This window comes from Falco biarmicus, chromosome 11 (genome assembly GCF_023638135.1).
Source record: "Falco biarmicus isolate bFalBia1 chromosome 11, bFalBia1.pri, whole genome shotgun sequence".
NCBI classification, from domain to species: domain Eukaryota; kingdom Metazoa; phylum Chordata; class Aves; order Falconiformes; family Falconidae; genus Falco; species Falco biarmicus.
This window is the reverse complement of record NC_079298.1, coordinates 31,685,582-31,698,121: the sequence shown is the minus strand read 5'-3', so window position 1 is coordinate 31,698,121 and position 12,540 is coordinate 31,685,582. Positions and strand designations below refer to the sequence as shown.

The 12,540-nt window shown below is 45.3% G+C and overlaps 1 protein-coding gene across 8 annotated transcripts in view; it reads left to right on the top strand.

Annotated features, from left to right (window-relative positions):
* The first annotated feature begins 2,689 nt into the window (after positions 1-2,689).
* Positions 2,690-12,540, top strand: part of RALGPS2 (Ral GEF with PH domain and SH3 binding motif 2) — a 127,863-nt gene continuing 118,012 nt past the window's right edge. Inside the window, exons 1-2 of one of the 8 annotated variants that reach the window (XM_056355586.1) lie at positions 2,874-3,001; positions 10,363-10,458. Coding sequence is in view for 2 of the 8 variants with exons in the window: in XM_056355581.1 (XP_056211556.1) it covers positions 2,753-3,001 (249 nt within the window). In the remaining 6 variants the exon portion in view is untranslated. Of the gene's footprint in view, positions 3,002-3,220; positions 3,549-3,812; positions 3,837-10,362; positions 10,459-12,540 lie in introns of those variants that run through there. The other 7 variants (XM_056355583.1, XM_056355585.1, XM_056355581.1 and 4 more) reach the window with 7 other exon arrangements.

Sequence of the window (12,540 nt, the reverse complement as noted above, 5' to 3'; positions counted from 1 at the left end):
CACACCACTTCTAAATTTATTGTCTTGGGTGAAAGTGGTGATGGCAAGTGTGATGTCCTGTGGGCTGTAAGATTTTCAGCCACGTTCCTTTGGGATGATTCACCTAACTGTGTTTGTTCAGGTTTGGCCCTCTGCACCCATTCCCTCACAGCCTGCCAGTCACAAGCGACAGTGGTTTCCTGTTACTTTTGACAGCAGCTTTCTTCATTATAACCAACTATTTTGCCACATATTTTCATCTAGTCATTTCCTCTCTTTTTGATGCTTCCTGTGATTTGAATATTTAACAGCACAGCTGCAATATTCAACTAATAATGAATTTTAAATGGAGTATTTAGTATAAAGGGGAAAATTGGTACCTATCAAATAATAAGGAACATCAGCTATGTGTATAGAGTGGGCAACTGCATATTGGAAGGTGGTATCTTGGAAAAGATTTTGGAATCATAGGGGAAAAGCAACTAAACATGGAGCTCTAGTGTAGATCTGTGGCATTTCATCACTTAAGTGGAATTGGGCATTTCAGTTCCACAGTCTGACATACATTCTCCTTCCCACTCATTCTTTTAAAACACTTTGATATGAAATGATGGCAAGACAGCCAACATTTTCTGGTTTTCTCCATTTCATATCTCGATGTGTTGTGTGCGTGACTGTTCACATACTGAGGAGAGACTTCTACTGAACTCCTGCCTAGGATGCCTGCGCATTTCTTAAACTATTAGCATTGGTTTAGACCCCCTCTACAATATGTAACCAGATTTTTCCTCCAGTATGTAGTGTGTTGTACTGATGGCTATTTATTAATATTGAATGTCACTATATTGTCCTCCTACATAGTTGGGTCACTCTGAGTATCATCACAGTCTGCCCAAAATTGTGAGTAGTTTTGCGTCCTCCACAAATGTCGTATCCTTCCCCACAGCCATTTTTCTAGACTATTTTCAAGGGTATTTAAAACAAAACCTTAAAAACACCTTACTCTCTCAGCTTGTTACCATGATTATGAATGACTATACGTTCTCCTGTTTCATTTCTCTTAGTTTTCGGTCCATGACATTGCTTCTTCCTCACAATCCACTACATAATTTTTCTGGAAGCATTTAATGAGAGAACTGTAAAATGTCTTTCATAATTTGTCACCTAACCCCTAGATCCAACACTTAACTAATGCCAAGAAGCTTGTTTTTATGAAATAGCTTGTCTCCTGCTTTAGTGAAGAATAGCTTACAAAAACTTTACATTTACACCTCCTTCTGAGGTGTCTTTACTTCCTTTCTCCCCCCCCCCTCCTTCTTCCTATAATATTTTCTTATTTCTGTATTAAAAGTTGTGGTTCCAAACCTAGTGAAACATTCTTTCCATTCACTGACCCACCTGCTGAAAACCTTGCAGAAGGGTGGCATTTGGCAATTTTATTTTCCTTTCATTTATCCGGGTTCAGAATGAGTTTGACCCTATGCCAGATTACTGTGGTAAAAAACAAAACAAAACAAAAACAAGAGGAAAAAATGTGCTCTTTCTAGGTGGAAAGCTTTCTTAAAACTGGAAAAACAGCACTGTACCTCAGAATAATGCCTTTCTGCTTTACAGTCAAACTTGGTGCCTACATTTTCTCAGATCCTTCCTGCCTTATTTCCCTGTCACGGTTTTAAAAGCCAGTATTGTCTTTCCGGCCTGCCGTACTCGTTTAATCTAGGTCTGTCCAATATGCTCTGGAGCCTGGTACCTGTATTCTCACCAGTTTACAACTCTATTAAAAATCAGGCACCACATATAGCAGGTGGCTATATACTGGATGGCAGCAACGGGTTATCCAGCATACAAACAAATGACTGTCTCCCAAGGACGTGAAGGAAGCAGTTGCTATCTTAATTCCACAACAGGATGGAAACAAGTCAGTTCACAAGTTAACGAGATGAGGTATCGTTTGCAAAGCATACTGAGTATGTATACATGCTAGCTATTAATTATTGCAGTAACTCACTGGGGCTGGAGCCTCCCTGGCAGGGGGTGCAAGGGGCAAGCGGCCACGCAAGGCCTGTCACACCACAGCAGCACCACCAGCTCTTGCGACTTGAGGGCAATTCTTGCACAAGCCAGTGGGTTTCTGGGAGCTCACGCTCCTGAAGTGATGCAAACAGCTTGAAGGCCTTGCTTTCCTCTTGCGAGCTAGTCATTTCCTAACGATTGTGGGAGCAAAGAAGAATCTAGAAAGTCCCTGCACAGCGCTCCTTCTGAATGAATGGATTTCTTTGCAATGTAATGTTTTTCAGCCTGTTCCTTTCCTTGCCGCAACTGTCTTTCCTAAGGGAGCGACGCCTCCCGGGCCGCTGTCCCGTACCTCCGCATCCCGCTCCCTCCCCCCGGCGGCGGAGGGTGCGGGGCTGCCGGCGGCCCCGCGGAGAGAGCGGCAGGGCCCGGAGGCCCCGCGAGGGGCGGCGGAGAGGCGGGGGAGCGGCGTGCGGGGCCGCCGGGCAGCGGCGGCCTGAGGGGCGGGAAGGCGGGAAGGCGGGGCGCTCCTCAGAGCGAGGCCGCCCCCCCCCGCCCCCGTCGCTACGGCAACCCGCGCGGGCGTGGGGCGCGCGCCCCGGCGGCCGTTGAGGCGGGCGCTGCGCGGCGGCGGGTGAGGGGGCCAGGCGCGCGCCCCCGGGGCCCAGCGCACCGCGGAGGCGGCGCTTGCGCAGCCCGCGCGCCCGGCGCTGTCGCTCCGCCACACGGGAGGAGGCGGGCCCGGCGGGGCTCGGTGCGCATGCGCGGGTGGCGGCGGGCACCCCCGCCCCCCCCGCGTGTGTGTGAGTGTGTGTGTGTGAGAGAAAGTGTGTGTGTGAGTGTGTGGGTGCGTGTGGCGGCGCCGCCGGCTCCCCCGCACCAGCGCGGCCCGGAGGCGGCGAGCAGCGCTGAGCCACCACGGGCGGCGGGGAGCCCGGCAGCCCCTTCAGCAGCCGGAGCGGCTTCCCCGTCCTCGCCCGGCCCCGCTCATCCATCCCCGCTCTCGCAGGTGAGCTGGGCTGTCGCGGGGAGGAGGAGAAGGAGGGAGCCGCACGGCCGGCGCCCGCCTCCGCGGGGAGCCGCGGCGAGGCTTATTGTCCGGCTCCTCGCAGGAGGAGGAGAGAAGGGAGGCTTAACCCCGGCTGGCACGGCGGGCCCGGAGCGGCTGCCGGCCGGGGATTGGAGGCGCGCCGTCCCCTCCCAGATCCGGGGAGGGTCCCGGCCCCCACCCGCCACCCCGCCGCGGGCCGGCTCCTCGCGGCGCCCCGCGCTCCGCCGCCCACCTGTCGCCCGCCTCCTCACACGGGCGCCGCGGGGGGCGGCGGGGAACGGGGCGCCGTGCGTCCCCCCCCCCCGGCGCCGACCCCCAAGTCCCGGGGGCCCGGCAGCGCCCCCTCCCCCGCCGGTGCGTGCGCCTGTAAGGCGACGGCGCTGCCCGGGCCGCCCCCCGGCCTCGCTGCAAGATGGAGGGATGCGTGGCCGTGGAGCGAGCCCGCAGCGCGCCTCCGGTCATTTATTTCCCCCCGCCGCTACCTGCGTGAGGGGCCGGAGAGCAGGTTGTGGCCCGGCTCGGGGCGGGGGGGACGGGACGCTGTCTGGAGAGGCCCCGCGGGAGCAGCCGCAGCCCGGGCGAGCGGGTGGTTGTGCGGGTGGGCAGAGCCGCGTTCCCCCGGGGGTCCCCGGGCCCTGCGCCGCGGCGGGGCCTGGCGGAGGCCGGGGCGGAGCGGGCTGGCGGCTGCGGCGGGGCGATACCGCGCTCCGGCCCGCGCTGGGTCCGGGCGCACGGGGGGGTGCGGACGGGGGGTCCCGCCGCACGACATGGCGTTTGCGGTCTGTAAAACGGGGTGAGTTCAGCGCGCCCAGAGCGTGTTGCCTTGCAGTAAACGGGGATCTGCTTTGGAGGGTGGGCGAACAGATGCTGTTTATTTGACATCAGGAATGTCTGGCGTATTTCTTTCCTGGCAGCAGATGCTGGAAAAACAATTCTGTAGAGATATTTTAAATCGAGATGAGTGGTGGTGATAGGTAGTAGTTTGAAGTAACTTGTCCCTGTGTGTTTAATAGCAGTTACCAACCTTGTAAAATTCTGTGGGTATGTTTATCTATGTGCGAGATCCCTATGCTGGCAAAAGGTGCCTTTGCACAGGTCTTATACTCCTCCCTTTCTGTTCCTATGCTAAACTAATGGGCTTGGCTATCAGAGGTAGCTAGAAGAGATGGAGGCAATTTGTTTTCAACTGGAATAGGTGAATAAGCAGGCGATCCATGTTTTGTAGGCCTCCAGTGTTGGAGTTTCTCTCAAAGCTGGAAAATGTCATAGGATGCACAGTGATGATTTTCTTACAGCTGCCTGCCTGCAGCTGACTTGATTTTAGTAGCATTGCGGTGATGTTTTGTTTCAAAGCAAAATGGGTTTAACTTTCTATTTACATAAAACTGTAGTTTGTGACCTTTTTTAGTATATAGCCCTACTGTGTTTTTTAGTGGTTGTGCACATCTTTGTTTAATGAACTTCAACTCACCAGTCTGTTTTTTTAAAATCTTCATTAGGTCTCAGCAGGCCATTAGAAATAACACATGGACCACAGGTTGGATACTGCTGATACTTTTATATTATCCTCATGATAATAGCTTAATTTGTGGCCCTTTTAAACAACATCAAATACAGAACAGCGAGGCGTAGAAAAATACGTTGTTTCCCAGAGCTTTCTCTTCACAACATCAATGCGTTTTTTCATGTCTTGCTGTCAGGTTTAGTATCTGTGATAATACAGCCAGAGGATTTCCGTAGGCGCTTCTACATGAGCTGTACTGGCTTAGGCTCTGCTGCTGTAAATAAACATGATCCACATGGGTGCCAAAGCTGCTTGAGTGAATTGGTACCACAGTGTAACATAGTACAGAAGTTGGTAATTGCTTGTGTTCTTTACTAGCAGTGCCTCTGGTTACTCTGAAAAACATTTCACGTTTCTGGGATAAATAATGAAATTTCTTTCATGTTTCATGGTTTTGTTTGTTTGTTTGTTTTTAAGGGAAAACTATTACTGCTTTGCACAGCCTCTGCATCCCTGCATGTGGATTGTCTGCAGTTTTGCTCAGAAGTTTGCTAAAGCTAGGTCACTTGAATTGAAAGAGTGCCCTCTGGTGACATCTGTACTTAGCGTTTGGACTGATGTAAAGAAGCACTCCTGCCAGTCTGAAATTAAATATTCCTCCCAGCAAGGCTGGAGGTGTATTCTGCACTGAAATGTTCATGTGGCATGTCTGAGGTAGGGACGAGCAGTAACTTGCAAATACACGTGGAAAATTCACAGCAGCTGCTTGGAGTCTGTTACCCCACTGGTGAAATATTCTACCTTGTAATTTGTAGCCTTTGTGGATGAGTTGTGTTGGGGAGCAGGAGCAAATCCTGGCCTCAGCCAGCAAAAGGGCAGGACTGGATTTTGCTGAGAAATGTTTGATTCCTCAGTTTAATGGAGGGACACCCCCAACTCCCCGAACCTTTTCATGAGGCTGTCCTGTTTGCTGTCACTTTGTGGGTTTGGTTTTTTTTCTGAAACCTGCCTTCGCAGAGGTTTTGGAGAGATTTTTTCCTTGCACACCTGTATCTTGCTAGTGACTGTGTAGACTGAAAATCCCAATGTTTAGATATTTTATTGTTCTTGATGGTGCGCAGCACCAGTGAAGAATGAAGATACAGGGCTAACTTTTTAACTTCAGTTTCTTGTGTAAACTTTGATTTTAAATTCTCTGTGGTTTGTAATAAATGTCTTTTAACATTTCAGAAAGCTAATAAAAGTCTTAGTGTGCTAATGTTCTGCTTGACAAGTCTTTGAATAATAAAAGATTTGAATTTATGAGGACACAGCTCGATGTTAAAACAGTTCCCCCCCAATTTTTTTTTCTTCATTGAGGTTAGGGATTAATCTTTTCCTTTGTATTTGCTTTGAGCTGAGTCATTTCAATTCCTCCTTTTATTCAATAAATAAAGCTGAGTTGAAAACTTCCTTTAGGGGTGGGGAGTGTAATTGGTTGCATTTTTGTCAAAGTATAAGACATCAAAGGCACGGTATATTTCTGAGTCAAGTGTTTTACAGCCCGTGTTAGAAAAGGTACTTAAAAATGCATTTTCAAAATAATGAGTAAACATTTATTTTCATAACCTTTACATTTAAATACCCGGAACTGCTGCAGTAGAAATCATCTTTTAAGTTTTGCATGTGTAATATTTATTGCATGAACAGAAGCTTTGTGGGCTTCATGTTTTGTCTATTTATGAACTAATCAACTTAAAAGACTGCTGAAGTGAGAGTCGTAATGTTACAGTTGAGTGTTTTAAGTAGATGTTCTGTATGGTTAGTCCCCTAGAACACATGGATGTGTGACTGCAACTCTTTTTACTTTACAAAGATCCTTAAAGGCCTTATAGGACTCCAGGAAAAAATGGCATTGGAGTCCTTCTCGTGGGCAAGGTGGTACCACCCAGTAGTCTGCTGAGCAGAAACACGACTTCAGAAATCAGAGCTTGAGCAAGGCAGATGTGGGGTGTCAGGTAGAGAGCTTGCTACCCTGCTGCTGCAGCAGCAGTCACTGGGCTAAGCTGGTGGCAGCAGCTTTGTGCAGTCTGGAGGAGCTGTATAAAGCAGAGAAGGTGGTGGTGGTGGCAGGGAAAGGAGAGAGTGGCCCAGAGTTGCAGAATGGGAGGATGTATTCAGCAGCAGGATATGTTCTGAACGTAGGAGCTTCTTGCTGTGACTTTAAAAAGTCAGTATGGTGTTGATGATGGCTGAGGAAGGTGGAGACTCCTGTCTGTGTTTCAGTTCATAGAGCAGTTTATCTACAAAAACTGACCTGTTCACTGAATCTTATAGTATAGCAAAATAAAAAAACCTTGGAAATCTAGTGGACCAGTACTAAGTATTTTAAAATACAATGTTCCTGACATGCATAAAAGATTACTCTCTTGAGTTGACTGTTGTGAGGTGTGCTGCTCTCTAGTACGCCCACAGCTGGTCTTTTCAGAACTCCTTACAGGCTTCCAGGTGGGTTGTAGGCTGTCATGTGGCACAAATGGTGTCTTCCTTGAACTCAAGGAGATGCCTTGAGTATGGTCTCAGAATCCTTGCTGTCCCAGCTTTATTTTCAGTGTAACTTTTTCCATGGCTGTAACTTCAGCGTAGAGAAGTGATGACATCCATGCTTATTGTGTGCCTTTCTGTAAGTGAGGATAGGATTCCCTTTTCCTTCCCCAGTCTGTGTTCTCTTATAGTCCTGACTATGAGAACAACAGTGTGTAGGTAGAACTGCAGGGCAGTAATGCTGGGGAAAAAAGAAGCTGCATACCTTGCTGGTCCTGGCAGCTTTGCCCTTGTTTCCATAGGGCTGTACCAGTCAGGCTGCGTTTTGGCTCTTTGTGACTGTATCAAGCACATCAACAAGTCAAGGTTTCCTGCCCCAGAAAATCTCTGGCTGTGCTGCAGTGCCTGAAACAGAGAGGCTCAAGAGCTGCTTGGTCAGAATATCAAGAAACGCTCTTGTCAGCCCCTCTTATGCATCATTTTTGTGATTTAAAAACCTGCTTATTTCTCAGTGGTAAAGAGCAGCCTCCTTTGTTAAAGATTGAGCATGTAACATAGCAGTTGACTTGATGCCAAATTTGAGAGAGCAATGCATCTGTTGCTGTTTGGTGGTCAAATGGAAGCCCTCCCCTTTTTTCTCTTGGAGGCAGGTATTGCTTGCAGTCCGCTATGGTAGGATTCATCTTGGTGCAAACTCGTAAGTGTAGTAATTTATTCTGTTTCTCTGAGGTGTCGAACTTGTGACCTCTTCTCCATGCTTGTTTCAGAATTACGTTTATATGTATACATACGAATACATCTCATAGGCAGTATTAGATTGCAAGTGAACTGGGAGATGCATGTGCCTGCCCTGTTTTCTCTGGTCTGTCTGGGGAGACTGTAAGTCTTCCCCATATATTGTAAGTGTGACCACAACAGTTGATGTAGCTCAGTGCCTCATCAGCATGTAGTTGAGATTTGAACATGGATTAGAACAAGCTGGCTGAAGTTCAATCGAGATAAAATATACATGATGATGTGGATGTAATTATCAGCCTTCCTGATTGAAGGAGTGCATTTGCCATTAGGTAGACGTGTTAGTGCCCTCTGGTGACTCGAGTTTATTAGTTGTCATTCTTAGCAATGATATTGAAGCAGTAAAATCAGTTTTTTAAATCTTTGACTAGAAGATTGAGACCTCCTCACCTGACTAGAGCTGACTAGAATTTGGCTGGAAGTTGCCTGTGCCCTTCCTCCTCCCATTGGTTTTAGATCATCGCAGTAGCTCATAGTGCAAGGAATGAAATATCACTTGGGGAGAGACTGGGCCAGTTAAGGAAGAAAGAAAAGCAGAAATGTCAGAGAGGGAGACCAGTTGTTAAGCTTGCTATAGGATCCTTTGCCGAAAAGTGGTCGGCCCCATTTAGTAATTTGTTGGAGCTTGTGAATCTCCTCATTTACACTGCTTGTGCTGTATGTCCGTAGGCTGTCCAGGGGCTGAAGCACTCAGAGTGGCAGAGAAGAAATGTGTAATGGGTGTTGCAGAGAAGCTTGAGCTAATGCTAGTTTTCATGCTGTAACTCCATTTTAAAGCGATTTGGAGGCAAAATGGGATGCAGAAGGCTTTGCTTGCTTTGGAGCTGTCTACGTAGGACTCTGTGGCACTGATACTATGGGATATGTATGTGTTACCTCTTTTTCTCTTTAATGGTGCTGTGGTATTGGCAGCAATCAATTAAGTTTGAAGTGACCAAGGACTGGCTATCAACTCTCTGATCATTGTTGTAGTAATGTGGCATTAAAAGCTGTTTGATTTGTGCCTCCCTCATTATTCATTAAGGGACAACTTTGAGGCTATGGAATTTGCTTTCCTCATTGAGACAGGCTCAGATTGATCGAACTAGGGAAGAAGAATATTGATCTTTTTTTCAAGTCAGAGGTGTATTTCTTGGATAATGGTGGCTAGATAAAACTGGCGGAGATCCTGAAAAAGTGATCTTAATGCAGTTTGTAAATTGGATTGCTTTTATCACATGATTAAGGTGCCCAGGGTTTGGGATAATTGTCTAAACTATGGTATTACATTTTCATTTAGAGTGACTGGAGTTGGACCAGTAAGTGAATAAACAGGACTAGTACAGAGTTCTTTCTGCTGTGATACAACCTTTTCAGATTAATGTCTAGGCAGGCAAAAGCCTCCAATAAAAATCTGAAAGTCTGTTTACTGATTATTTTTTTTTTGTTTCTTTGTAAGCTTCGTGTCTGAATTTGTACCTGAATAGACCTGTAAGCACAGGTGGAGCTGTGACTTAGTTCCACGTCAAACTCAAATTTATAAACTCTTTAAAAGGTTGTGTTTCTAGTTCACTTGTTTTAGCACCAAGTTGTTTGTTTAATCTTCTAATTTCTCTTGTTACTGGGTTGATAACATTGGGGTCCTCCACAGCTGTGACTAAATTTGTTTGTAATTGAGTTAGGTTGTGACCCCACATGCAGTGAGGCGGCTTATTTATTGACTTTATTTTCCAGCCATACAAAATCTTGTGCTGATGTCATGTTAGAGAAAAGAATGAACAAAAGCAATTAGTGGTGGACATGACTGGCAAGTACAAAATCAAGAGTTCCCATAAACCAGCTGAAATCAATTAAGTGGATCAGTAGTCCTTTTGGTTATAGTTGAGCTTGTGGAGTGTTGATTTCTGGTACTAGTGTACGAGCTCAGTTCTACTCTGAATCCCTAGCTGGGTTTGCTAGCCTGGGAACTTGGGATAAAACTTCTTAGTTTCAGATTTCATGCAGAAATATTTGAGGCATTATAAGATCCTGGTGACATTTCTGGAAACTCCTTTGCGCAGAGCTAAACTTAAGTGTTTGCACCTTTTAGCATAGGCTGGTGGAGTGAGTTGGGAATGATGGTGGTGCTACTGGAAAGCTGGTAATACAGCTGTTTCTCTGATCAAGCAAAAGCTAATCCAGAAGCCTGTAAAGTATTTTGGGGATTTCAAAATCATCTGCAATCACCTTACTTGTGTGAAGTGTTAGAATGCTGGTAGCATCGCATAGTTTCTTAGGTGTACATTTCACATTAAGCACACATAAATTGTTTGAAGTGCTAAATCAATAAAAGAAAAAATGGCCCCAAGAATTGGGCTATGAGCTCCCCCATTAAAGCGTCACTGTGTTGTCCTGTCACTAATTAGTAACTCTAATATAATGAGGTGTATTGATAATGCATATGGTTAAGCAGATGACTCATCATCATTGTATTTCCTCTCCTGCTCTGTCACACAACTGACTTTCTCTGTGGTTAAAGGGCGCCTGAACTGTGCTGCCGTTGCTAGCAAGTCCAGACCACTCTGCCAACAGCCTTGTCTTTGATTACCAGCCAGTTTTCCCATGTGCTTTATTGGTAAGTATACCTGAATAGGGGCAGCTATCTCATTTATTTTTAGAATAACAGTCAAGTGCTTTTAGACTGACTAATCTGTTTGGGTGTTAGTTGTCAGACTTGTCTGGTAAGTACCTTTAAATAATTTTGGTATTGATCAAACTTTTCTATGTAACCTTGAGGGTTATAAATACCAACAGGGATTTTGGAAAGGAATAATGTATACAAAGAGTAGAATCTCTTGAGTTCAGTCCTTCCATGCAGCTGAGGTGATCTTCAGGTATCTTCTGGAGCTCAGAGTGCAAAATTACTGAAGGCTTAGCAAGATTTCTTCTTTGCGCCACGCTACTACTGTGCTTCTGAGGACAGTGTGGTGAGCAGTGAGCAGCCTGAAACTTGAGATGTTTGTTCAGGCAGATAAAACCTGGCCCTTGCAGGTCTGCCTTAAGATAGGATGAGGATGAACAATCATTACCTAGGTATAAGGCTTTATTATTACTTTTTAATATGTCGTACGTGGATGGTGTCAGGTGTGCCGTTTCTAATGCAACTGGTTTCCATTTTATTTATATAATAATAGGAAGTGTACCTCTGTAGTAGAAATGGTTTTGCTGCTCCCTCTTTGAAAGTTGCTTGGCTAGCCACCCTTTGCTGATTGATTGCCCTATTGATGATACGTAATTTCTTCTAGTCCTTGTTTGTGGTGTTCTGTTTTTTTCGTCCCAGTCTGGGCCTATTTTGAGTTTATTTTGAACAGATTTTGTCAGATAACTCTTTGATAATAGATTTTGATGTTCTTAGTGATACACCTTGCTAAAAGTGCTTTTCTCCTTACTAGTGGATGGTAACTTTCTTTCTGATGCAGCCTAGTTTATGGCATTTCCAGTCATGGTAATAATTTTTAATGGTGCTTTAAACAAGTATTTTGTTGTGCTGGACAAGGTCTTCATAACAAATGTACCAAAGGCAGTAGTACCAAATCTAATTGCAGTATGAAACTGTGATTCTTTGGTGGTTGGGGTTCTTTTTGGTTTTGTTTTTTTAACACATGTGTATAGATCTAACTATGCTGGCAGAAAGTTACTTCATTTGTGGAAGTTGTTCAGCAATACTGGCAGTAACTATTAAAGTGTTCAAAGTGTCCACCCAGAATACTTCTCTCTCCAAACTTTTAGAAAGTTGTTAACCAAATTGTAGTCAGGAGATCAAACAAAAAGGCAAGCTTGATAACTGTTTTCACTTGAGGTGGGTGCCAGATGTAGGTTGTTTTATAAAGCTGAGGGCATGTTAAAGTGATACTAAGGAAGTAGAAAAACAGCTTTTGAGGTACAGTATTTCTTTACCTTTGAAGAACAGCATTTCTATTCATAAGCAGATAGTGTGCTTCAAGACCTGCTTTCAGATAGCACTTCCTCAATGTCTGCATGTAATGGCTTGCCCTTGCGCTTAATCAACTTGCTGACTTTTTTTTTTTAATATGGGTAGGGTCTGTGTGACGACAGAACTCAAACTGTATTTCATGCTTTGACTTGTGTTTAATACTTCTGAAAAGTTAATCTTGACTCTTCTGCAGCTTAGTTGTGGAGAGGCTTCTTCGTTAGGACTTAGTTCATATTTCAGATAAGGTAATTAACTTCTCTTAAAAGAAGTATTCATACAAATCTGTGTATAAGCTAGCATTCAGGTATTTTGGTTTGTTAGAGACGTCTAAAAATTCCAGCAATCAGAACTCCTTTAGTTTCTTCTCCTTTTGGTAACAAATGCTGTGTGATTAGGAGAGGGAATAGAAGTATCCATGTATTGATTGTTACGTGATCCCAAATTATTTTTTATATGTACAGTGGAAAGTTTTAAAAATATTTAAGGTGATGTTATGCCAGGGCATCCAGAGTAGCTTACTAAAAATTTGTTGGTTGTTTTTTTTTGTCCTGTGAAATGGTGTGCCTTTCCTGTTCTATTTGATGAATTTATAGTTGAAAACTGAAACGCCTGTGGGTGTGGAAGCAGGGTTGTGCACTTACAGCACATGCTTGTTCTAAGTCCAAAGAGAGTATGTGCCAAATGGGTATGACTTCTTAAACAAATCTAGACTTGAGAGTATCA